This window comes from Labrus mixtus, chromosome 9 (assembly GCF_963584025.1).
Source record: "Labrus mixtus chromosome 9, fLabMix1.1, whole genome shotgun sequence".
Classification (NCBI taxonomy): Eukaryota; Metazoa; Chordata; class Actinopteri; order Labriformes; family Labridae; genus Labrus; species Labrus mixtus.
In genome coordinates, this window is record NC_083620.1 from 4,085,001 (window position 1) to 4,111,257 (window position 26,257).

At 41.0% G+C, this 26,257-nt stretch overlaps 2 protein-coding genes across 4 annotated transcripts in view; one reads left to right on the forward strand and one right to left on the reverse strand.

Moving 5' to 3' along the window:
* Positions 1–13,725, forward strand: part of ubash3bb (ubiquitin associated and SH3 domain containing Bb) — a 27,557-nt gene extending 13,832 nt beyond the window's left edge. The window contains exons 2-14 of one of the 2 annotated variants that reach the window (XM_061046007.1): positions 4,092–4,145; positions 5,004–5,190; positions 6,533–6,731; positions 7,136–7,305; positions 7,545–7,753; positions 8,775–8,919; positions 9,009–9,132; positions 9,419–9,538; positions 9,876–9,968; positions 10,183–10,327; positions 11,176–11,282; positions 11,432–11,541; positions 12,970–13,725. In XM_061046007.1, coding sequence (XP_060901990.1) covers positions 4,092–4,145; positions 5,004–5,190; positions 6,533–6,731; positions 7,136–7,305; positions 7,545–7,753; positions 8,775–8,919; positions 9,009–9,132; positions 9,419–9,538; positions 9,876–9,968; positions 10,183–10,327; positions 11,176–11,282; positions 11,432–11,541; positions 12,970–13,107 — 1,801 coding nt within the window. In that variant the 3' untranslated portion in view covers positions 13,108–13,725. Of the gene's footprint in view, positions 1–4,091; positions 4,146–5,003; positions 5,191–6,532; positions 6,732–7,135; positions 7,306–7,544; positions 7,754–8,774; positions 8,920–9,005; positions 9,133–9,418; positions 9,539–9,875; positions 9,969–10,182; positions 10,328–11,175; positions 11,283–11,431; positions 11,542–12,969 lie in introns of both variants that reach the window. The other variant, XM_061046006.1, reaches the window with a different exon arrangement.
* Positions 13,726–16,944: 3,219 nt separating this feature from the next.
* LOC132980091 (porphobilinogen deaminase-like) lies at positions 16,945–24,904 on the reverse strand. 2 transcript variants are annotated; one of them, XM_061046009.1, is made up of 14 exons: positions 24,725–24,904; positions 22,865–22,918; positions 21,881–21,953; positions 21,513–21,562; positions 21,283–21,338; positions 21,097–21,174; positions 20,679–20,756; positions 20,508–20,583; positions 20,241–20,354; positions 20,113–20,151; positions 19,336–19,455; positions 18,633–18,686; positions 18,065–18,151; positions 16,945–17,971 (listed from the first exon to the last, which is right to left on the reverse strand). In XM_061046009.1, the coding sequence occupies exons 1-14, from the start codon at positions 24,746–24,748 to the stop codon at positions 17,798–17,800; spliced, it is 1,077 nt and encodes a 358-aa protein (XP_060901992.1). In that variant the 5' UTR covers positions 24,749–24,904; the 3' UTR covers positions 16,945–17,797. The 2 variants fall into 2 exon arrangements, with proteins under 2 accessions (XP_060901992.1, XP_060901991.1); XM_061046008.1 differs by lacking the exon at positions 24,725–24,904 and adding an exon at positions 23,057–23,216.
* Between the last annotated feature and the right edge of the window lie 1,353 nt (positions 24,905–26,257).

Below are 26,257 nucleotides of genomic sequence, written 5' to 3' on the forward strand. Positions count from 1 at the left end.
TCTGCTGTTCCTTCTTTTATGCTTTATCAGCCGAGCCTCCGGGTGGTGCTGAGGTGAGGGAGGGAACACAAGAATTAAAGAGAAATTGCTGTGTCTTTCTTCTCTTCCTCGGCCAGTCCCTCCCTGGAGTTCACTGCTTTCATGTGATTGTTGTGCCCTTAAACATCTGATTTTTGCAGCAGCTTTGAAAAGAAAGTTGAAATGTTTTGATGAACAAGGAGTGAGGGAATTTTCAAAATAGAAGCAGCAGTTTTTAGTGTTCAAAGTAGCCGTACAAAAAAAGTCTCAAAGCAACAATCTGTAACCTTTCCACCACTGTAGTTTTTAAAGGGGATCCAAAAGCATGATAACTTTCGACGAGGAGAATGGCGTCACTCGGCACTATGTAACTTTGGCAGCTCGAGAGGTGTGTATACGACTTTAAGGCACTAGTTCACACATAGCAGCCAGTTAGCCCGTCTCTGTACCATTTGAAACAATGATGCTGAGAAACAGAAGATGACGGATGAAGCGAAGAAGAGAAAAAAAAAGAGAGAATGACAGAAGAAGAAGCAGAGTGTACATCCCTGCAGACATTATTCATTACATAATAAATCCATCTTACACCAAAAAGTTTTCTACTTTCTTGTCGCTCTTCAAATCAGCTTCATGATATTGAACCCTTACAAACCTGTCTCAACAAGCATGCAGTAAATTAGCCTCTCCAATGTAGCCATTTAGCCACAGCCTGTAGACAGGATGGTAACAGTTGAATACAAACACATCAGTGTTTCCCACACATAGGCGATACCTGGGCAGGCCAACTAGATATATCTATGGTTATATAATTTATACATCCTGCACAGAGCCTCCTGTAAAGGCGCCGATTGAGCTGCAATTCTTATGTCAAACCTCAAAGCTTCTCATACCTTCGTTTCAATATTTCCTTGCAGCTGCTTCTTGCTGCTCATGCTGTCTTTTTTTAGGATGTTTGTGATACTTCTACTCATCATCAATAAGCCTCCTCCTACACTGATCACCTGATGTGATAACAGAATTAGAAGTGAAACATTTCACTACTTAATCTTATTTCAGCGTCTTTAGCGAACTGCTAATCATCATTTCAAAGGTCAAGTATTATACTCCTTTTCAACAAGTTTAAATAAGAGGTCCCCACATCATGTCTTTAAAGTTTCTTGCTCCACTCTGATTCTGTATTTCATCAAGCCTACTCCTCTAAATATTGAAATGCTCATTTTGAATCCACTTAGATGCTAAGAGACTAGGACACACGTTTGTAATGTATGTTTGTAGTGTGGATGTTTTTTTGTTTTTTTCAGCCTTAGCTACTTGAATGTGAATCTTTATTCCAAATTTATTTTCTCATTTTTTGTTGTGTTTTTGTAAAGAGGAATCACTAAACCCTCTACTGAAAGGAGTCTATATGAGCATCCTCCTACACAAACTGTGTGTGTGTGTGTGTGTGTGTGTGTGTGTGTGTGTGTGTGTGTGTGTGTGTGTGTGTGTGTGTGTGTGTGTGTGTGTGTGTGTGTGTGTGTGTGTGTGTGTGTGTGTGTGTGTGTGTGTGTGTGTGTGTGTGTGTGTGTGTGTGTGTGTGTGTGTGTGTGGACTCACCGCGCTGAGTGAGCACTGGGGAACCAACGCTTCCTCTGACTTGTGATCCGTGCTGTTCTGCTCACGCGCTCTGTGAACCAAACTGTGGGTTACTCAATGTTGGAGCTCTCAGTTCCTGATTGAGACATGAATGTAGAGATCCACTGTGACCTTTAGACTGAAACGGAAAAAAATAAACATTTAAATATTCTCTTTACATCATCATCCAGATTGTTAATGTTTAATTGGAGAACAGGAGTCATTTTGTTGTTATCATAAGTCAGCCTGAGTGAATGATTTGGTTGTCATAGATCAGTGGTTCTCAAACTTTTTAGACTGCGTACCACCTCTGAAAATATTTGGCTCTCCAAGTACCACCATTATGGTAGACATTAAAATACACTGTAGGCCTATTTCTACACACATTTCACACAAGAGGCAAATTCATTCATAAAAAGAATATTATTTATTATTGACTGCTGGCAGCCACACTGTAGGCCTACTAAGGGCTAGTGCTAAAACAACAACCTGTTTGGAAATATTTAGTCTCCAGTGTTTCCCACACAAACACGATACCTGGGCCCAAGTATATTTCCGACCTGTTCTCATTTAATTTTTCATTTATTCATAAAATTGCTGCATGCCTGAGAGAGCGCGTGAGAGTGCAGGTGTGCGCTCCGCAGGCTCGGTGCAAACAGAGCCGCTTTATTATAAATCTCTGCATTCTACATAGCAAAACTGCCTTTTTTTAAAAAATCCCTCTCGACTCCTACGGAGTGTTAAGACAGCAAAAGAGAGCAGAATCACATCAGATTCAGAGCTACGGAGAGAGAGATAGAGGGGGAGCGATAAGGTCCACTGTCCGTACATGCATCAAAACTGAAGCTTCTCCTGGCTCTGTTTTAAAAATGTAGATGTACAGCTGCTTGCTGCAGATTGTGTGCTGAACTCCAATAAATAACAGAATATATGTTGATGTAGGTCTACATTAACAGAATATAATATATCTACACGTACCATAGTTTGAGAACCACTGTCATAGAGTATAGTGTTGTAGATCATTTTACAGATCGTCAAAAAAAAAAAAAGATATTTATATTCTAACTGTCCTCCTCCTCAAATAGCAATGACTCAAAAGCGGCCCGCTTGGAGGACCACAGCCTCCATACATGGGGAGCGTGCACTAACCACGGTGCCACCAGCGTCCTCAAACTGAACATTTTAACAGCAATACTTTTTAAAATTATCTCCATGATTCTTCAAAATGTGCCACATCCTCAATAGTCTTCACTGTAAACACATTGATACATTTAAAATAATAATAAAACATCAGGTAATAAACCTGAACTCTCTTTTTATTTAGAAAATGCTTTTAAAAATGTGAGATCAACAGACTGTAATATGAAAAGCTGCATCGTTTCAGTAACAGTATCTGAACATCAACTTCACAAACACTGAATATATATCTGTTAATAACATGTTTACTGTAATCTACAGAATCTTTTTTTCTCGTGTGAGCTTTAACAATGTACACTGTAGAACACACACACAAACACACTGTTCATTAAGCGGATGTGTGTGTCACTGGATGTTGATGGTGTGTGAGATCAGTGAGAGGATGTTTTCACACATACACAAAACATCTGAATGCTTCCTGAAATTTTCAGGGTGAGCTGCATGTGTGAACGCAAACATACATGTTTTTTTAGTTGTTTTTTTTTTGGGGGGGGGGGTGGGGTAGGGTTAGGTGCTGGTCAGGCCTGAACCAAACTGTGAAAAACTTTTGAAAAAATATCTTTCAAAAGACTGAATTGTCATATTCATAATGCAATCTCCATGGCAACTACATAATGTCTTTCTTTTCACTGAGACGCTGCAGTACATTTATTTTACACTATGATGAGACATTTTCCACCGACCTGCAGGTCATATAGGGCATCCGTACAAAGAATTAAATTAATGACATCAACAAACGTTAAGATACTGAAGTGAATAAAAACTCCTTTTACTCTGATGTGAACAGAGACTGAAAGTACACTCACATCTTCTGAAAGGAAGTCATTTTCATTTGACATTATTTTGTTTTTCAGTCCAAGTTGCTGAATTTCTGTTGCGATATTCACTCCAGCCGGGAAAACTCTGAATAATTCACCAGATTTATTTTTCCACAGCGTTGTTAGTACCTGACTCCTGAGGTGCTTCTGTTCAGTCCAGTCAACAACTTTTTCACATTCTTCTTCTTTTCCTTTAAAGCCGTCACTGTAGCTGTTTCACACTTTCTGAAAAGGTGCATAAACAGCGCTCCTTTTATCCCCTAGAAATCTCCTGAGGATGCAAACTAACTTACTGAAAACTGAATCAGTGCTCCTCCACTCTGTCAGAGAATTCACTTTGCTGTATTTACACACAGCAGCTGCACACACTTTAAGATACGGATGAGTCACTGACTGTTTCATCATTTTTTAATTATGATTATTTCTTTTTCTGCTCTCTCACAGACTGAAAGCTCTGGTGTCGACAGGAGGTCGCAGCGTGCAGGCAGCGTGTGACTGGTGAGTGAAAACTTCAAATGTGTAAAGAAAATGAGGGTTATACTGCCCCCTGTTGTAGAAAAGTGATCAAATAAAGCTCTTTTACAGTCAGTAGATTGTGTGTTGTTAGAATCCAGAAAACATATTTTAATTAATTTACCTTATTTATTCAAAGAAAGCTTCTCTCGTTTTTCTTTTAATTGGAATATTAATCGATCTTTAAAGGTCACATATAATCCTCCTTTTCAACCATTTAAATAAGTCTCAGAGCTCCTCAAAACATGTCTGTGAAGTTTCTTGTTCTAAATCCACTCTGATCCTGTATTTGATCATGTCTATAAACCCCTCTATTTCAGCCCTGGTCAGAACAGGCTGTTTCTGTGTCTGTACCTTTAAATATGTAAATGAGCTGTGTCTGACCACGCCCCTCTCTGGAAGGGGGCCTCTTGGGTGGCTAGGGCTTTCTCGCACCATGCCCTCTTGTTTATGTTGAGACTCAGAGGGCGGAACAAACACCTAGCTGTGGGAGTGTCACCCACCAGGGGGAGGGGTTACTGCCCTTTGTGATGTCATGAAGGGAAAATCTCTAAACGGACTGTTTGAGCACACATTTTCTTGAAAGTGCAGCAGGCAAAAGGAAACCATAATAAAGTGTATTTTGCATAAAATGTGACCTTTAAATGTATTCTTTATCTACTGGTTAAGACCTATTAAGTTGCAATCTCTCCTCTGCAGAGAACTTTACGCCTTTTTTGAGTCACAAATGTTTTCACAGAATGTCCCGTGAGCTGTGGAACATAATCAGAAATAATGAAAAAGTCATCATGTTCAGACTCCTCACAGCACGATTCTCTCCTGTCCACCTCTGTCCCTCTGCAGGTTGTTTTCCCACGTGGACGATCCGTTCCTGGACGATCCTCTGCCCCGAGAGTTCGTCCTCTACCTGCGACCCAGCGGACCCCTTCAGAACCAGCTCTCCCACTTCTGGCAGCAGAGCCGGGTCACGTGCGGCAAAAACAAAGCCCACAACATCTTCCCCCACATAACCCTCTGCCAGTTCTTCATGGTGAGTGCAGAGCTGAACAGCTGACGTCTTCGATTAATTAACACCTCGATGGTTAAAGGGCAGAGTCAATACCATAAATGTGATGAAGAACATTTTCTTATCAAAGCGATCTTATCTGGTTTGTTTGGTTTTTTTAGACAAATATGAGATTCTTACATTTTCATTTTACATTTTTAAAACTTTGTGGAATTTTATGAAATTTTTCTGAAAATTATTCCGGAAAACTTTCAGGAATTTCAATAGAAGTGTCCAGGATTTCTTGATGGAAACCTTTAAGAATGTTCAATGAAAACTTTCAGAAACCTTGGGGAATTTTTAAGGGAGAATGAGAAGACATCCTTTATTAATCCCATAAGGGAAATTCAGTGTTTCACTCCGTTGTTGAGACATGCCACACAAACACACACGCATGTGTGGATATACACATACATGCACTAATAGGATTCTTTGGACATGCACTAAAGGAGAGCTGAAAGAGAACTTTCATGGAAACTTAAGAGTTTTCAGAAAATCTTGGAAATTTTCATTGCAATTACCAAACTTTATTTACTTATAAGTCGATTAGGCTTTGAGTTATAAGACAGCATTACGTTTGTGTAAAGTACTTAATGTGGTGATTTTAAGTGTTATACAACAGAAGACCATCACAGCATTCATAGCTAATCTATTTTGCAATGGCTGTCCCAAGATGGGCCTTTAAATTAAATCATAAAAAAACAATTAAAAACCAAAAACAGATAAAAAAAAAATAAAACAGCAAAAACCAGAAGCTAAAATACAACAAGACAGTTTCAAAATAAAAGAGTAAGAGTTACAGTGCAGTGCAGTGTTAAATAGTTAAAGGTATTGAGATAACTTCTTTAAATAAAGGCAACTGTAAACAGGTGAGTCTTCAACCTTGATTTAAATTAAGCAGAAATCTCTGCTCATGGATGCTGTGGGCGTGTCCGTTGTATGTGACAAGCCCCGCCCATTTGCAGTACAGATACGCCCCCGCCAAATGTCAAATTGTCTTGAAAAACCGAAAATACAAGAATCCAGAAGGCATAGCTACCGTGCCAAACTGTAGACTGTAATGTTGAAACTTGTAGATCGAGCGAGAAAACAAAAGACGATAAAGCGATTAGTGCCTTTTTTATCTTAGAGGGATTATGCTATGACCCCCCCCCCGTCTACATCCATAATTCAGTCAAACATAGTGCTCTGTTTTAACATCTTTACAGCTACTTATTTCCAACAGATTTTGTCTGTTTAGAAACTTATTTCTGATTTTGCTTTTCACAGACTTTAAAGTAGTGGAATATATATTTAACTCTACTCTTTATTCCCTCGTCTCACTCAGTGTGCAGACCACAAAGTAGAAGCCTTATGCGAAGCCCTCCAGGCCGCCGTCCAGCAGTGGCGGGGTCGATTTCCAAGCCCTCTACCTCTGGAGCTCTACACGTCCTCCAACTTCATCGGCCTGTTCGTGGAGGAGCAGGTGGCCGACGTCCTCAAGCAGTTTGCCGCCGACTTTGCCACAGAAGCCGTCAGGAAGGCAGGTGGGCAGCACGCTGCAGTTATTCACTGTGTAATGTTTGGTGTACCAAGCAGCGGCTAGGAAAAAGACGGGTCGGGATGAAGGTCATGTTTGGTTATTACGGTGTCACTCAAATCCTTTTTTAAACACATGAGACTAACTGCCAAACAGTGTTTCATGCTGCTAAGAGCCAAATCCGATTAGAGCCGTGCTGTTAGCGCTAATGCTCTGCCACATTTCTGTTTCATGGTAGAGAGGCAGATTTGACTTTTCTCTGATGCTTTCATGCTGTTTTTTTTCCCTTCTGTAACTTCCTTATCATGTGCAGTTAACAAAAGTTGACTTTCATTTGATTTAATCGTTGGTATGGGGTGTGATATGCTGTACTTTGCAAATCTAAAAAAAAAAATCATCCTTCTCTGCCAGAAGTCCATGTGGAGCCTCACAAGAAGCAGCTCCATGTAACCCTGGCCTACAACTTCCCCACCAATCACCTCCCATCTCTGGAGAAACTGGCCAAGGGCATCGAGGTCAAGCTGGGCTGTGATTGGCTGGCGGTTCTTTTCTCCCGGGACATTCGTTTTGCAAACCATGAGGTATCTAAGATTCAAAACTAATCATGCTTCTCAGCTTTTGGATACTTACACCTGTGTAAACTGTCAGACAGTGTTTGAAATCACCATGGCAACAGCAGACATCCCTGTTTGTCTCCCCCATCTTATCATCATAGATATGAAGAAGAGAAACATTATGTGTATTTCTCTTGTTGACCAATCGTTTGGACCGCTCCAGTGAAACCCCCCCCCCCCCCCCCCTCCCTGTTGTGTCTCTGCAGACCTTGCGTGTGATGTACCCCTACATACCTCAGAACGAGGACGAGCTGGAGCTGGTTCCGGGCGATTTTGTCTTCATGTCTCCGATGGATCAGGGCAGCACCAGTGAGGGCTGGGTGAACGGGACCTCGCTGGCATCGGGACTGTCCGGTCTGCTGCCCGAGAACTACGTCAGCTTGGCCGATGAGTCCGACACCTGGGTCTTCCACGGGTGAGCAGAGCACCTCACACAGATATAAAAGGTGCTGTCACCTACCTAAACAAAACAAACAGATTAAAGAATACAGGTCAAACACCAGAAGCCTGTACTGCGGAACGAGTGCAACGAACTCAGGGTATGTTTGGGTTATCTCACTGTTAAATATGAAAGACAGACTAAGGGGGGTGGGGTCTATATTGCCCACCCTGGAAAGCCATAGCAAGCTGCTTAGCTAACCTGGCAGCATCTTCACATCACAGGCATCAGTTGAAAGCACAACTCTATTTCCAATTGTCAATAATAAACGATAAACCCCTACTTTTAGCTCTAACTATCACCAAGAAAACAATACTGCTAAACTGTAGAAGTAGGAAAAAGATCAGCACATCACAATGGTTAGACCTCCTTACACAACAGATATCAATGGAACAACAATCAGCCACACTCAAAAACCACCTCACAGAATTCAACAAAATACACTCCACAATTCTCACCACCATTTTGATGCAGGTGAGTTGATGCCACAGCATCGTGCAAACGAGGAGGAGAAAGGAAATCAGCACAACAATTTTCATATAATTTACAAACAGTCTGTATTCAGCAATCATCATGTTAGCACCATACAAAGTGAAAAACAAAACAAAAACAAACAAATAACACCAAAAATCGTCACCATGTGTACAACCTATCCCACCAGTTTTATTTGACATCATTTTGTTACTAAACTGTCCCCATGTTTTTCTTTGTCCTGTTTGCTCATTTACTTTGTATGTCCCTCTTTCTAATTCATTCATTTTATTTACTGACCCTTTTCCTTTTGTTTTGTTTGTTTGTTTGTTTTTGTCTAAATCTGCTCGCAAAACTGTACCATACCACAGTTCCCCTCTTGTTTGTATCTCTCTTTTTTTTATTGTGTGAGCGTGTGTATGCACGTTTTGGTGAATGAAAGTTTTTTTAAAAAAAAGAATAATAATAATAATAAACGATTAAATCTATGACGAGAGTGTCCCTGACTGAAGCGTGTCCTCCTCAGCTCCCACTCCTTCTTCAGCTGTGGACCCAGTGACAGGACCAGCAAGGACAGAGGGATGTTTGATGGGCTTCTGGACGGCCGGCGCCCTGACAACACGAGTCCCGGAGACACTCCCACCCTCAGTCTCATCTGTCATCCCATGCAGGTACTTCTGCGATTGTAACACATTCAAGTTCTGCAATCAGCTGTGCACATCTTCACAAAGTCAATGACAGTACCTTTTATCACCAGCAGGTTCTGCGGATCACCGGGAGTCACTCTCGGCAGCCCAAGAGGACGCTTTTTGTCTGTCGGCACGGCGAGAGGATGGACGTGGTCTTTGGTAAACACTGGCTGTCCCTCTGCTCCGACAGTAAAGGTGAGACATGCTCGAGCAACTTTAGGAGGATACTGTGTTTAAAACAATAAAATCTCAGTCAATTCAAATCTTTTATGTTATAGAATAATACTTAGATTGAAGGATGAGAGTAACCGCAACTACTGTATGAATACACACACCTTAAACTCCACACACCCCGGCAGGAAGGTGACACATATTTACTCGAATCATAACAAGGTTCAAAAGTTCTTAAATGCTGAATATTTGTTTCTGTGCCCCACTTTTTAGTACAAAGCAGCAAACATGTGTTTTTGTTGTCCTGCAGGTAGATATGTCCGTTCCAATCTGAACATGCCGTCCAGTTTGCCGCTGTGGGGCGGACAGAGAGATTATGACATGGACGCTCCCATCACTGTGTTTGGATCCACGCAGGCCCGACTAGTAGGTACGTCATCAGTATGGATCTGAATCACTCCTGTTTGCATGTAATATATAAATACATATCTATATATGCTCCCACATCCATCAGGCTCATGAACAAATGATCTATTTCTTATTTATTTTTAACACCACTCTTTTAACCGCTTATAACAATGACCTATTTATCATGCTCTTAATAGAGCCACTTGTATGTGTGTGTTTCTGTTGTTGTTTTTGTGTCTAGCTGTATGCGCACTGATGCTCTTTTACACAAATGAAGTTCCTAACGGATAAATAAAGTTATTTGAATTTGAATATATACTGTATGTATTTAAACCTGTAATCAACATGTGTTTTTCCAGGAGAGGCCCTGCTAGAGAGTAACACAGTGATAGACTTTGTGTACTGCTCTCCCTCCCTGCGGTGTGTTCAGACGGCACAAAACATCCTGAAAGGTACGAAGAAGAAGAAGAAGATTTCACTGATGTTTGATTTTCCAACATTTAATCTCTCCTCTTTAAGTTTTACCAGTCAGTTCTGAAATGTAGAAAATGAAGCTCCTGGGGGAAAATGTTGTGAGCTGGGGATGTGATGGAGGTCATAGATTTACCAATTTGTTTATAAAACTTTGAACATCTGAGCTGTAATAAGTTGTGTTTGTGGACACAGGCCTGCAGCAGGACGGTAAGCTGAAGGTGCGAGTGGAACCGGGGCTTTTTGAATGGACCAAGTGGGTTTCTGGGAACTCGCTACCTGCATGGATACCTCCCGCTGACCTGGCTGCAGCGCACTTTAGTGTGGACACGTCATACAGGTATGCAAAAACACTCTTCATAAAATGAAATTCTTTCAACTATAATCAGGGCCAATCGTAGAAATGCAGGAGTCATCCTCAAATTGTCCCAATGAGGTTTGCTTTTATCTTAAAGATTGTTAGGAGTTATGTGAATGTTTTTTAGATTTAATGTGTTTAGTTAAGTATAAAAGTCCTAGCACACTTTGTGCAGGGAAGTGGCTGCTTGCCATACACAATGAATAGATCTGTTTCTGACATTTAGAGGATATTTCAGACACCATGCTCCATGTTCACTGATGGAGTCCAGAGGTAAGCTAATGCAGGAGAGACAGATAGCAGCTGCGGTAGGACAGCTAACAGGTGCTAACTAGCATTAGACATTTACCAAATTTTTTAGAGATTTCAAGTTATCTTCATACACCCTGCTGTATCTTCCATATCATATTATTTAACTGGGGCTTTAGTTTAGAAAATAATCAAATCAAATGAAAACAAATCAAAGTCTTCTCGCAGGGCGTTTTCAATTGTTTTTACTAATTGGACGGAGTCAAGCTACAAGAGATTTTATCTAATTGAGTTACAGTAACTAAGGAGGGCGGGGCTTGACAAAAGGTCAATTGTCCAACAAAATTTCTCGACAGAAATGTTGCATTCATTTTTTAGGGCTTGTGTCCAATAACGCTATTTTTGCCCTGGCAGCTTCTTTCAATACAAAACCAATTCAGTTCATCGTTTCAGCATTGTTTATATTTTTTCATGTTTTGTAGATGTCGGTCACTGACATGACCGTCTCCATCCAAATTGCTGTCACAGAAAAAACAAACACAGTTTATTCAAAGTCCTGGCTGGTGTTTATGTCCACACAGACCTGTAATCCCAGTCAGTAAGCTCACTGTGTCAGAGCCCTATGAGACCTACATGAGCCGCAGCTACCAAGTGACCAAAGACATCCTGTCAGACTGCAAAAACACGGGTAAGAAACTGAGCGCAGAGCTCCCCGAGCATCTGCAGGAGCTTTGTGAGACCTGTGTAGGCAAACTTTTAACTCTTTGTTTTTACTTGCTGGTGTGTTTGCTCTGTGCTGATGTTGCATCCTGCCGGGGGTTCTCGCTCTCTGCGTAGGAAACAATGTGCTGATTGTAGCCCACGCGTCTTCCTTGGAGGCCTGCACACGCCAGCTGCAGGGACACAGCCCACAGAACCCCAAGGACTTCATCCAAGTAGTTCGAAAGGTCTGTTCACTGCCTCTCCTTTTCTAAATATAGTCCGTCTGACTTTTGTTTCTCTTTTGTCAGTCTCTTATTATGTTATCCATCCGCAGTTATGTCCATCTGGTTGTAGTTCCTCTCCACATGCCCACTGTGGCAAGAGAGAGAGTAACGCAGGACATTTAGACAAAGATAAGCAAGCAAGCAGAGAATCATGTAAATAAAGCTGTGAAAGAAAGAAGAAATCAAAGAAATCAAAGTTATTGTCTGATTTTTTAAATATCTGTTCTAAAGAACAAATAAAATATGTCTGCAGCTCCGCACAAATGTTCAAGGTGCTAGTTTTTGTAAATATCAGCTGCACGCTGCGTCCAGTCACACCTGCAGCTAAAAAGAGACAACACAGACAGGCAGTTCAAATTCAAGGTCAGAAGACACCAATGTTATGCAAAGTCCTTCTGGCGTCTCATTAAGGTGAACAAGTTATGTTAGTGACCAACACAGGAGACAGGCGCTGATGTTACCTGATCAATATGTTTCTATTCAGTCCTGCACACTGACTGACACAAACACAACAACATGATGAGAAGATCTGAAAATACAGACAGAGACCAGAGTGTGTGCAGATACAGACCCCCACCACACACTTCAACTGGATTATTAGTCATCACTGAGAGAGAATATTTAAAAATGGGTCAATATTTTTGGAATGATATCCTTGAATATTCCTCCTCCAGATAAATCAGTCACTCAAATCACATCTGGGTTCCTTAAAGAATTGGTCATTGGTCATTGGACCTGACTGTGAAGCAAGCTATGTGCACATCTGGGTTCCTTAAAGAATCCAGATGTGCACATAGCTTGCTTCACAGTCAGGACCAATCAGATCATTTGATCACAAAGGTCTGTAAGATGATCAGAAAAGAGGGGGAGAGGGGGGTAGAGAGACCGACAAACACCTTTTGTTTCCCAAATGATTTTTTTCTTTTTTTCTGCCAGTTCTTCCTGCATTTTGTGAATGCAGCTGTTTTTTTTATTTTATTCTGAATTGTGTGTTTTATTTCTTCAATTTTTTCAAATATCATAGTTTGCTCACAGTTTGTGAAGTATGATGATCTACTGACGGCAGACTTGTTCATGATTGTGTTAAATGAAGCTAACTCCGCCCCTTTTATGGGGCACACTCACAGAAACTCTTGGTCGATTCATCAGGTCGATAACCAGCTCATGTGACCGTTTAACTTGATCTCTTGTCAGGGTGTATCTCACTAAGTGTAGCGAGATAACCCAAATATAACCATGTTATGTTGAACTCATCGTATAGTACAGGCCCTGGTCTGGAACTTATTCTTTTTTTGTGCTAGGCTGTAAAATACAGGGCATGTTTCCTGCCAGCCTCTGGTGGACACACACTGGATTCCTTTAACACTGAATTCTGTTTGTGATCCTCAGATCCCGTACCTAGGCTTCTGCTCCTGTGAGGAGCAGGGAGACACGGGGGTGTGGCAGTTAGTGGACCCTCCCATCCTCCCCCTCACACATGGACCTAACCACAGCTTTGACTGGAGAGAGACACTTCTGCAAGAATGACACCCGCCTGGTCCGCCCAGCCTGAATAACTGTACTCTCACAGAGACAAGTTTTTGGACCACTGGATCCTCTCTGAGAGACTTCCTGTCTGAGGACGAGGAGCGGAGACTCAGCCAACAGATCGAATCCCTGATACCGAGGCTGGTTTCCAACATTCAGCAAAATGTTCTCACTCAAATTTTATTACAATCTTTTTTTGTTCCAGAATAAGAGACATGTCAGTTTGGGTGTCATCTGCTTTGAAAGCTGGTAAATGATCATCCCGGTCTCACAGTTTGTGAAATAAGCATGTTTTTAAAGCGTGTGCAGAGTGCGTTATGTGAGAAGTTTTAAATACTTGAATGTATAACGAAGTGAGAAGGACTGCTGTATCTCGTGACACAGAAGTGATTTAAAATGTAAAGCATAAAAAAAAGCAATATTTTAGTTCCATGCTGTGAAGAATCAGGTTTTATTTTTAATTCAAAATGTAAGTTCATTTTCACTGTTAGTTCACTTAATCCGGTAGTACATTGTATGATTTCATGCATCAGGGTCATCCAGCCTATCTATAGTCTGTGGTTTAAATATTCAGTAAATGTTAACATCTGATGTTACATTTGATACCATAGTTGTGTGTTTAAACTTTAACCTTATATGAAAATCACAGCTCAAAGGGCGGGTCAAAGGAAGACATTTACAGGGGGGAAAACAAATGCATATTTAAATAAGTTTACTTTGACCTTCAGCTGAAACTTCAGGGCTCCTGACCAGGATCAAATCATGACAGGGCATCCTTTGTCTTGCTTGCTCCTCCTGAGGGTTTAAGTGAGAAACACATTTGTCTACAGCACGGACTCATCAGACCCCCCGAATATAATGTGACCCTACATAACGTCTCTAGTAGCACATCCAGTATACAGCAGTGTCTTCTCAACGGTGCAAGATGGGAATGAACCTGAAAGGCGTCCATGTAGTGTCTGTACTAATAAAAAGGCAGCAACTTTTAACAGCACAACCTGCACTATAGACAATCATACAGTAGCTCCAGCATATTTTGAAGTGTGTGTGTAATAACTGTTCAAGGGTTCAAAGTAGCTGTAAATACTTTGAGAAACGTCTTCCTGCTGCATTTTCCTTTTCATATGTTTTAAGAAAATATATTGTAAAAAAAGGATATTATCTTCTTACCGCATGCAAGAGTTTATTTATGCTCGGTATCTCAGGTGTTGACTGCAGTCAAGACATGAACGTATTATGCAGCCTTGAAAAGTGTAATATTGAATGTCTGTTTGATTGTCAGCAGGCACGGTGTTATGGGCGGGCTCTAAGGGCCTGGGCCGACCCACTTGTACTGTCTGCTCACCCTAATGACTGAGAGAAGAGACGTTCCTTACTTATGCTTTTATAGATTCATATTGGAATGCAATTTAACATCTAAAATAGCAGTTTCCGCTTGAAAAAAATGTGAAGAGTATAATTTGATTTCTATCATATGTGAAGTCGTGACCAGTCAAATCAGGCCATTTTTACGATACCCAGTACAAAAGCTTGTAAAACTAGCTAGGCGCGCTTAGCTTGCACATCATATTACTGTGCTGAGCAGCAGATTGCTCCTTTAACTTTAACCCTGGTTAATGTCAGTATATAATCACAAAATAATTGAAGTCTCCCGTCACCTCATACATCTCGTCCACAGTGACTGACACCGCTTGTGAGAGAGTTGCGTTTAGAGGCATGAAATGTTTTTACAGCCTAGCAGTAAAAACATTTGCTTAGACTGACGATTCCTAGAACTTATCGTAGGGAAGACAAAGGCTGCCTCGTCTTAATTTCTATATTTTGTCTTAAAAGTACATATAGACCATATGTGTTGACATGAGCTCATAAACTGCTCTCTCTCTAAGTCGATGTAGCTCGCCCATCAACAATAACTTTCTCCCTCCCTGCTTTCAACATAAACAGATATTAAACCATTAAGGTCGTCAAAAAGGAGGGCTTTGTTAAAAATATGATGTATTGGTTTTTACCATCCAAAGCACACAAAAGAATCAGGAATGTTTATTTTATTGATCATTATTTTTGCATTTGGCAATAAGGGCAGCATGTTTTATTTGCGTGTGTCAATGTTCTTTAGAAAGTTTAGAAAATAGTTTATAAGAAATTATAGCTATGAGAAGGGGAATTCCATTTGACCTGGGCCCATCCAAAATCAGATGACTACAATTTTCTGTGATGAAATTAGGAGCAAAGGAAATAAGGTTTGGAATCACTGCTTTCAGTCATAAACTCTTTAGGGGAAAATGTTTACTAAAGTAATAAGAATGTTTGGATGAGGGTATTTGTTTGTTTTTGGTGGGTCAAGCCCTTTTCACACACGCAAAAAAACTCCTGAAAATGTCACAAAATGTTTGTGCTGAGCTGCATGTGTGAACACAAACAGCCACAACTGATGTGTTTATTTTCTGAACATAAACAGCAACACTGTGTGCATCAGTCAATTTAAAGTTACGTCTTTTGAAATCTGTTGATTTGTCTTGTAAGATGTAGTAGGCTTCATGTACACTTATGGTAGTTTGTAATTTATCTTCTGTTGTGTTTTCAGCATTGAAAAAGAAAAAAAGCTGTCCTTTGTAAACAGCTCTATATTTTGAATACTCCTCAAGATCCAGAGGAAAAGAAAGGAACATATCGTCGTGTGATTTGTGGGTAACAATGTTTATTTGCAGTTTGCTTTTGTTCTGACTCGACATGAAATAAAATATTTTTTTCTACAAAGCAATAAAACCGACATACCTTCATCTCTCAGGTGGGATGTTTACTGTGTACTATTGTTGATTAGCAAGGCCTGAGGTCAGCTTGAGGTGTGATCACAGCTGGTGCCATGTCGTTTATTAGTCCTGCATTAGATGGACTCAGGAGGACTTCCAAAGTCCAGGAATGTGCAGTGCTGGTTTTGAACAAAAGATGACATCCAAAACAAATTAAGATGAATGAGTGAAGCTCTCTCTTTGTGGACAACAACACTCAAGTAGATGTCTTATTGGAGGATGACATCATTGACAAAAGTCTCAGAAAGCCATCTGTGTTAAGTGGACACATGAAGGAGCCTGAACAGCGTGCTCCTATCAAGGTCAAGAAGGGGTCTGCAATCATGTAAGGACTTATGGTGTCGCTGTAATGAGCTTCTAGTGGGATCTTGAGGTACTGGTATCCCGTTACTTCAAAAAAACAGAGCAGGTTTTATATTCTTCATAGAAACAGAGATGTCTATTTCTCATGTCAATATGCTGCTGTAGGTGTTACAAGGTTAAAATGAAAATGTTTGTGTGCGTGTTGGTGAGTGCATCCTCCAGGCCTGATTTCATCCACCTGTGCTGCTTCTGCTGTTGAAGCAATTAACCAATCAGAGGACAGCACCTGCCGACACACACGCCTTTAAAAAAACTACACCAGCCATTACTCTGGTTGCAGCTCCGTTCGTTTTCAGCTCGCCACTGTGCTTCTCGTGGTCTTCGTTTGTCAAATGTTCGTAAAAGAACTTGTTGTCTTAAGGAGGAACTATCCCCCAGAACCACAGTCTTTTTGAGGAACTACGTGCGTTTACACCAAATCTACCAGGGTAGAAATGTAGTTCTGGGGTAAAAGAACTACCCCTAAAAAAGACCCTGCTAGGGGTTATGTACTTTTTAAAGGTCCAGGGACTTTTGACAATAGGGCATGCAGCCCCTGCAGTGCTGAATGGCTCTGATTGGTCAGGGTGTTAGATCACCCACTGTGTTTAAAATACTGAAGCTGAATGCCCATTGCAACACAGCAGAACCAGAAACCAAAATACAGACAACACAACCATAAACATACTGTATCTTTCATTTATTATGATTTTTATTACAACTCTGTCACCAATGGTTCCCAAAGTGTGGGATGCAGCCCCCTGGTGGGCCTTGAAGTAAATGCAGGTTGGCAGCGTGAGGGTATTTATGAGTCATGAATAAGATCTCTTTATTTAATCAGTCTGTATGCATTTATCTTGTTTCTTCACAAACAGTTATGTGCCTGTGGTTGAATTATTTATTTGCACTGCATCGTTTACCTACACTTATAAAATAACAAAATGCTGAGTCATGTTGTCTACATTTATATAAGTTACAGCCTGGGATACATCAGGACAACTTAAAAAACAGGGCTTTAGCTTCTCTGACTCAGCATAAAGTCTAAAGGAAACAGACGATAAATATTTAAGGATGCAGATTTTTAACAGCATTCCTTAATGATACAGAGATTTGACTAAAAACATCAGACAGATTTAACCAGCAGGTTATCAGAGAGTGAGGATTCTTTAACAGCTGTGTGATTGAAGGCAGTTTGGTGTTTCTCTCTGATAATCCCAGTAAGGCTTCATGGCTCAGGAGAAGGTTCTCTATGTAAGAACAGGCGGGAACAAAGAGCCTGAGCGCTACAGACTCAGTCGTTTGAGCAGCAGTGAACCACACTGAGCGCAGCTTTGGTCAAAGTCGAGATTAAAATCCTAAACCTTTACCTGCAGAGCTCACAAGTCAGGAAGTCAGCGTTCTCTTCATAAACGTCAAACATGTGATAGAAAAAATAAACTGTGGAGTTTATTCAACATGATGCTGAGACAGACATGCCCCCTCTTCCTCCTCAAGACACGCCCACTCATCCAATGGCCCGCCCCCCAGCTCGTGCAGGATTATCTGGCGTCGTTGAGCTGCCTGGCTACAGTCAGGATCTCTTTGGCTCCTTTGCTCAGCAGTAAGTTGGCCAAGTCTGTCCCCAGCCGCTCAGCCCGGTCCTGGGCTTCACCCGAGATCTTGGTCGCTGTGACTCCCACTCGCTGGAGCCGCTCGTCCACCCCCTCCAGACTCTGTCACACACGTTATGGGTCAACAGTTTGGCTACAGAGTGAACACATGTCACATGTTTCTTGGGGTCTCTACACTTTGCACTCAGCTGTTACCTTTCCAGCAGCAGTGATGCTCGTCTGCATGGTTTCCTTCAGACTGTCTGATCCGTCCAGACTGTACACGGCCCCCGTCAGGTAGAGCTGGGAGGAAAAAAATCAAAGTGTCTGAGCTCAGGAGCAAAAATAATGAGCAGGAATTTCAACTTACAGAGGCTACATCACACTTCACACTGCAGCCAAAGTGACTATAATCACATACTGTTGCTCATATTTGAATCAGATGTGATTTGAGCAGCCCAAGTCACACTGGATCTGATCTTTAATAATCAGATTCATACCACCTTCATAAGCGGTCTTAAATTAGATACAGGTCGAATCTTTAGCAATGTGGCCTGAGTCTGAATTTATGAGACTCTGACCTCACACTCATCTCAGATCTGTGCTGGCCGGACGAGCAGGAGCGGGAATCATTCACACTCAATGAAAACAAACATGTAAGACAGCTGTGATGGAGGAAGTCAGAGGAGGGACATTCTCCCCATATCCATGGGACTGAATTTACATTTTTATGAAGGTGGGAAAATGCTGACTGTGCAGTGTGGTGTTTGTGGAGCACGCTCACCTGGGAGTCCTTCAACTCAGTGTGTACAGCTACTGGAACACTGCAACCCCCCTCCTACAAAGACACACAGTCATAATATTCAAACTGTGTTCAAATAACTGAGTGTGTGTGTGTGTGTGTGTGTGTGTGATCACATGTAAACAGGAAGTGTGAGCATGCATGCAGTCAGGGGACACAGCGGTGGGATTTCCCAAAGCGACAGAACTGCTGTGATAACAGAATTAGAAGTGAAACATTTCACTACTTAATCTTATTTCAGCGTCTTTAGCGAACTGCTAATCATCATTTCAAAGGTCAAGTATTATACTCCTTTTCAACAAGTTTAAATAAGAGGTCCCCACATCATGTCTTTAAAGTTTCTTGCTCCACTCTGATTCTGTATTTCATCAAGCCTACTCCTCTAAATATTGAAATGCTCATTTTGAATCCACTTAGATGCTAAGAGACTAGGACACACGTTTGTAATGTATGTTTGTAGTGTGGATGTTTTTTTCAGCCTTAGCTACTTGAATGTGAATCTTTATTCCAAATTTATTTTCTCATTTTTTGTTGTGTTTTTGTAAAGAGGAATCACTAAACCCTCTACTGAAAGGAGTCTATATGAGCATCCTCCTACACAAACTGTGTGTGTGTGTGTGTGTGTGTGTGTGTGTGTGTGTGTGTGTGTGTGTGTGTGTGTGTGTGTGTGTGTGTGTGTGTGTACCAGGCGTCTGAGGAAGGCTCTCTCAGCTATGCAGCGCAGCACAGTGTCAGGATCATGGAGGACTGACACCATCTCCAGGAGGTCTTCATCTCGGGCTCGGACCTCCACCGCAAGAGCCCCCTGACAACACACACATATATGAGGGATAAGTCAACACACACACACAAATATTTTGACCTTCAAGATCTCAGAGTTAGTGATAACACTCATAAAACATTACCATAGAAACATTTAGTACCATTACAACATGTTTTCATGCGTTTTGCAACCAAAACTTTTTCCCTGGTAACAAATGGGATGTGACTAATACCTGAAACAGTCATTACCATCACATAAGGTTCTATTCAAGAGAAACATGTTCAGTAATCCAGTGAATGAAAGGATCTTGGCAACAACATGGCAACAAGAGGAATTTCTAGTCAGCCTAGCTCCTATTAGAGAGCTAACCAGGCAGGTCATCGACCCCGAATCAAGGTCAAGACTTTTGGTTTGTGTTGATTCTGCCGCCCCCTATTGGCAAACTTTTTAAACCTCTGATGTAATACAAAGTCTCTATGTTCAGATTTATGATGTTTTTCCAGCTTGTAGCGCCATCTTGTGGCATTTAGAGGATGATGCAGTGTTGAATCAGTTTAGAAACAGGCTGATCTGTAGCCAACACGTTCATTCTAAACTTACAAGATGTCTGACTGTCAGAAAATATTACCCTGTAACACCCTGCAGCCTATCAGAATCGAGTATTCACCCAGGCCATGGTATAAACACTTGTACTCATACCTGTCCAACAGCGTACATACAGTCTTCAGGCATCAGGATCTAGCAGAGGAAAAGATGAGATGTTACATGAGACATGTTACCTGCAGACTTCACAGGGACCACTTCAGACCATCACCAAGTGTTCATACCTGGCTGATCCGGTTCTCCCAGCCCATCCTCCGCAGACCGGCAGCAGCCAGGATGATGGCGGCAAAGTCGTCCTTCTCATCCAGCTTCTTCAGACGCGTGTTCAGGTTCCCACGCTAAAAAACAAAACGCTCAGGAAAACAGCTGAGGGACAAATATTCATTCTGACCAGTTAGCACCTCCCCCTGAAAGCTTCTTAAACATGTAGATCAAAAGTTTCCTGCTCTGATCAGGTTCTGACTGACACCACAGAGTCTTTTGAAAGATACAATATCTTTGAAGTCCAGGTGGGGGAATCTCTTCTTCAGCTGAGCAGCGCGGCGCAGGGAGCTGGTGCCGATCACGCTGCACAAACACAATGAAGGAAGTCAAGCTGTCGTCACTAATGACCAGAGAGAGAACAACAAACACAACTGGCTGAGGAGACGATTCCACTGTACCTGTGTTCTGACAGAGTCTCCAGAGTTTTCCCTTTATGTTTAGGGTGAAGCACCACTGCATCATGGGGGTTTTCTCTCCTAGAAGTGGCAGCAAGCAAACATCACTGATTAGAAAGACAACCACAACAAACACTGAATCACCTCCCACAAGAGAACTGCAGCACGCTTCCAAAGATACATAGTGCTGAAAACGGTCGACCGAGACCCTCTGTGGACATGTGAGAGACGCAACTCTCCCTTTTGAAAGTTATTGCACGATTAAATCGACCTTTGAAACTTCTACTTTAAGTTGAAAAAGTGACATATTGTAGCTTTAAAATGTCCCACAGCTGCTGTTATTACATGATGTATTTCTCCTTTAAAGCAGCGCTCACATGTTGAATGGAGACATACTGAACACTACATGTGAGAGACTCACTTCAGCACGGCCCCGATGGTGAACCCTGGAGGCAGAGTGGTGGGAAGGTCTTTGAGGGAGTGAACAACCAGGTCGACCCTGAAGGACACACGAGAAGTTTTACATTGAGGTTGTTGAAGAGGTTTAACGGTTCAGTTGTGTGAAGCCTGCGTGCTGTCAGTCACAGATGACTCTGTTAACACTCACTCGTTCTTCTCCAGAGCGTTCTCCAACTCTTTGGTGAACAAACTCTTCTCTCCAATCTGAAAAAACAACAAACAAACATGTTGTTACATTTATCCAACATCAAACTCAAATCTGACTCTGATCCATACGTGAGCATGAACTGAGACTGAAGCATGTGAGTTTTAAAAAAAAATGTTGGTCGATGTTTTCATGTGTTCTTAAAGTGGACTTTGATTTCTGGTCGTCATGACCTTTGATAAAGCTGTGTCCAGGATTTTGTCTCCGATTGTTGTCATGCCGACTGAAAGAAAGAGGACACAGAGGAGGATATTCAGGTGATAACACAAACTATATAAACCACACTGCATTTCAACACAACGCTGCTATGAAACAGGGTAAACTTAGAATCAATGAATTCTTCTTCTCTTCAACATATGACTACATTAAAAACAACGCCCTTATATGGGCACATAACAGAACATGGATGCTGATACTGATATCTCCGTCATCGGCTCGTATTGGTCCAGTTATCAGGCCGTGATGACGGCTCAACATACAGTCAAAGAAAATGTTGATGCAGCTTAAACGCCTGTGCAGGTTCCTCTGATGTGATTCTCACCTATTTCCAGGTGGACGTCACTGTACAGCTCTTTTAACGTGGCGGCCACGCTGTCAGTCTGGATGCGAGCCAACTGGAAGAGAAGAACACAGAGGAGCTTCACTTTATCTGTTCTGATAGTTAGATTCAAAACACAGCAGAGCCTGTCAGACAGAGCGGAGGGAAAACAATTCTCTCTCTTAGAGGAGCCTCAGACGTCCCGCTCTGCGCTATCTGAACCAGCACGGAGGCTCAACGTGTCATTTCCTCTGATTATAAATCTGCTGATTATTTATACAAATCAAGTGATTCTTCTTTTAGTCTGAAAGTTATAAAATGACATCACAGCTTCCCAGAGCCCAAAGTGACGTCTTTAAACCAACAGTCAAAACTCAAGAAGACAAAAAGCAACAAATCTTTATTTTCAAGAATCTGGATTTAGAAAATATTTCACAAATTACTGAAACAATTCAATGATTGATTTTCCTTCAGTCAACTAAATGCTGCAGCTCTCCATAATTCATGTTTAACCGTCACACTGAAGGAAGGTTGTCAAAATGTTCATACTGTTTTTTTAAATGACACATGTGCTTTACTAATGATGGCTTATATTGTTAAGAAGTTTTAAAATAACTTCTGAGTCGTATTTTAACACAAAGCTGAAGAAAGAGAGAGAACTGTGTCAAATACACAAATAGGTTGGCAACATTTCCTGCAGGAGTTTGTCTATATTTTTTGGTTATTAAAAAAAAAAGAGTTACTCAATATTAGGTTTTGGGACTTCTATTTATGATGCTGTGGTATTAAAACAGGGTTTCCATATTTACTAGAATTATATAAAACTGTAAAAATCTGGTATGGAGACATCCCTACTCTCACAATTCAATTCAATCAGAAATATTGAAATCTGTAAAAATGAAGAAGCCGAACTGTCTGAATATCTAAAAACTTTTTAAAAGCAGAGTTAAAGGTAAGCTTGTGATTGGAGTGAAAGTAGTACTGTACCTGGCTCTGGCGGGTCCCGATACGGACGACTCGACTGACCTTTCCATTCCCGTCCTGCCGAGACAAAAAAGAGAAATCAGACAAAAGAGGAGATTTTCACTCAGATTTTCTTACTGATGTCCTTTAATCGCCCTGAAACACAAACGTCCTCCTCTGTTAATAGTTTAGAGGGGTTTTCTCTGCTCGCCTCACCCTGATGTACTTGTAAGGTCCTTCCTCCATAACCCTGAGTGTCTGCACTGAGTGAGGGCACTGTGCCTGCTATTGTGTCCTCTGTCTGCCTGCTGCTTCTTGGTAAGGAGATGTGCTGAGGTCATGTAGACTCAAGATACTGAACAGTGCTCTTTTTCTAACGGATTACCCCCCCACCCTCCTCCTCCAGGACCTCCACCCAAAGATATCTCTGGCTCCAAAAGATAAACGTGCCAATTCATGGAGTCCGTTATAAAAGGCAGGGAGGGGTGGTCCCAGGGTTTTTGGTACTCAGAACGGTCAGTGGTTAGAAGAATTTCTCCTCTAAAACGTTATTACTGAATGTTCAACCACGGAAATCAAACAAGCTGCAACAAAGTGAGACGGAAATCTGAAGAAACAACATTTAAAGCACATTTATCTGTATTGTTTCTGTGAACTTTTTTTTTTAATCAAAGATCACATCTCAACATCCACAAATAAACCCCCCATCTCTTTCAGTCCTGACAACAATAACTGTGAATTAAACTTGCTCAGAACAAACTGTAGTTTTTGACTCATGAGGAGCTTTGAGACCTTAACAGAGAGAGTGCTTTACAATTCTGCCGCTCACACACAAACACTGTATCAGTTTAGTGTTTTTCTCAAGGACACAAGCTCAATCTCGGGACCGAGCTGCCCCATCTGGGGATTCAAGGATGACACTCTGTTCCTCCTGAGCCTCACCAGGGTCATGAGACATTTATAGTTCAACGGCCATGTAAGAGAGGCTGCAGGCTTGTTACGGGGAAATTAAATAGAAACGTCTCATAAATACCAAAAACTGATACATACTTGGACAATTTAAATCAATGAGCCAATAAAAATATAGCATTATTGTTTTTAGACAGCAGGGGGGGGGGGCTGTCTGAGAGGTGTATATGGTTCACTTAGTTTAATTTGTTTATTTTCTTTATGTAGGCCTATCAGGTTCCTGTGGGCTATATAGTTACTTTCACCCTCTCTCTTATAAGTGGTCACTGTGTTTCATAGACACGATTTTCTTGTCCAAAAATTCTCATTTGTTCTCTTTCTCATGTCTGTGTCAGAACTGCATTTAGAAATCTATGAATTAAATGTTTGTCTTCTTGGCGCAAACTCACAACGTCCTCCAACATATTTAATACAGTTTCCCAGTTATAATTATCTCGGTGTCTTACATTCGGCGTGAAGAAAGTTGAGCAAACAAAACACATTATGATAAACTTTCATAGCTCTTGGATTTAAAGGCGTTACTGCCAAATAATTCTGGTTGCGAAGTTGACCTGAACGGAGACACAAGACTCTTGTTTAGCTCGAAGTAACGTTTTTTCTTTGACTTTAAAGGTATCAATTTAATCAAGTTGATTTACGTCTCTAAACTATGTTGTTGAAGCGATACTATTTCAAAGAAACCCTTTATTGTAACTGTAAAATTTGCCTTTGCTGTAAGTTTGACAGAAGCGTCATATCTTTCCAATCGTCCAATAGGAGAACAGAGTAATGAGACGAACACAAAGATTGACCAATCATAGCGCTCCAAACAAGGGTGAATGCGGAAACGTCGCAGTTACCTCCCATGTGAGCACTGGTACAGCTTCATGCATACTGCTAACCACATTACATCGGGGCTATACTAGTAAAACTCACCTGAGAACTTGCTCCTTCAGACATGTCGCTGACACGTTTTGCTCTGTCGATATTGCACGAATCAATAGCGAGTATTCCGCAACACAGACGCCATTAAAAAGAAAAGATCGCGTTGAAAACAGTCACAGCCCTCCTCTCATGCAGCTCCACTATGAATGAAGGCTGAACTCGTGATGTCATTGCACCGGCTAGAGGTCGTTTCCTTGTTCCTTCTGTCAGTTTACGCTTTCGGGAAAAATGCCAGATGTGTAATTTTTCTCCAGAAACTGTGGGAAATACTTTTTTTTAATTTTCATTCCAAGTCAAGAAATACAAAACTGATTTAAAAAAAAAAAAAAAGCTGAACAGTTGAATTAGATATCACACTAAACATCACATTTTTTTCTCAGCTATATTAAGAAAGAAAGTTGAACTCATCCAATTAATCCTCCCTTCTGACCCGACATAGAGGGTAATGTTCTCCCTAAGCCTCCAATCTCTGTTTAAATAACTACATATTGTGTTTTTTCTCAAGATTTTTTATAATATAAAACATCAATGAAATACTAAGTAGTAACCAAAAACGTATTTAGAACAATTGTAGGGGGGAAAAAAACATATAAAACAATTAAAAAGAAACAGTGTGTGTTGAGCATCAGTGAAAACAGTCTAAAATAACTACAAGTAGGCTAAGGCTTAATATTATTAGAGGCCACTGTATGTTCTGTTTATATAGTGCTGAACAAGATATCAAATATAATGCCAGCAAGAGTGCTTTGTCGATCTGTCGCACCAGGAAAGCAGGGACAGACACTGAACGTTCCTGTTTTTAAGTTGGCAAACAGAAATCTTGAGATCTTTAAAGTCCAATATTGTGGTCATTTCATCACAGAAAAAATGACTGATGATGATTACAGGCAATGCTGCAATATGTATGAACAAGCAGGCATCCTTGAGTGCAGGTTTACTTTGTGTTCAGATGTGTCTGTTTAAAGCCTCTTGTACACTTCTGCACACTTATGGACAAACTATAAGAAAGCAAGCATGCAGGGCTACAAAGAGCCCAGCCCATAGCGATGTTTTGAAAATAACACAAATGAGAGATGGTGCAGTGCAAGTGAGATGTTTGAAACAGCAATAATGAATACTCTCCAAGCTGTATTAACAAACCTGTGTATAAATGTATTTGCAGACTTGATTCTTTAATCATTTTGGTCCTTTCCTACATCAGACAAACTAAAGAACTGCTCATTCATACAAATGCCTCTTTTCAGATTACAGTTACCTATAGCCCTATACATTCTGAACTTTGAATGTGCCTTTGTGAATATTTTATGTAGGCCTATCGTGCTGTTTTTATGTTTTGTGTTGTCTAACCTAACCTTGAGTCCATAATCAATGTTTGAATTAAAAATGGATAAGCTTTTTTATTGTAGGTGTATTGAGGATCATAGGCAATTATAATCTTTGGCAACACTGGTAAATGCAAATACTGTTTGACGCAACTAAATAATGCCTGGCACAGAGTATAAGTGACAAATGTAATGTAAAGGT

Coding starts and splice junctions, on each gene's coding strand:
- LOC132980091 (XM_061046008.1), bottom strand. CDS start 23,086: ATGGAGGAAGGACCTTACAAGTACATCAGG. Junction 21,175..21,282: donor AACGCTCTGGAGAAGAACGA/GTGAGTGTTAAC, acceptor TGTGTCCTTCAG/GGTCGACCTGGTTGTTCACT. Junction 18,687..19,335: donor GAGCCTTCCTCAGACGCCTG/GTACACACACAC, acceptor GTGTCTTTGTAG/GAGGGGGGTTGCAGTGTTCC.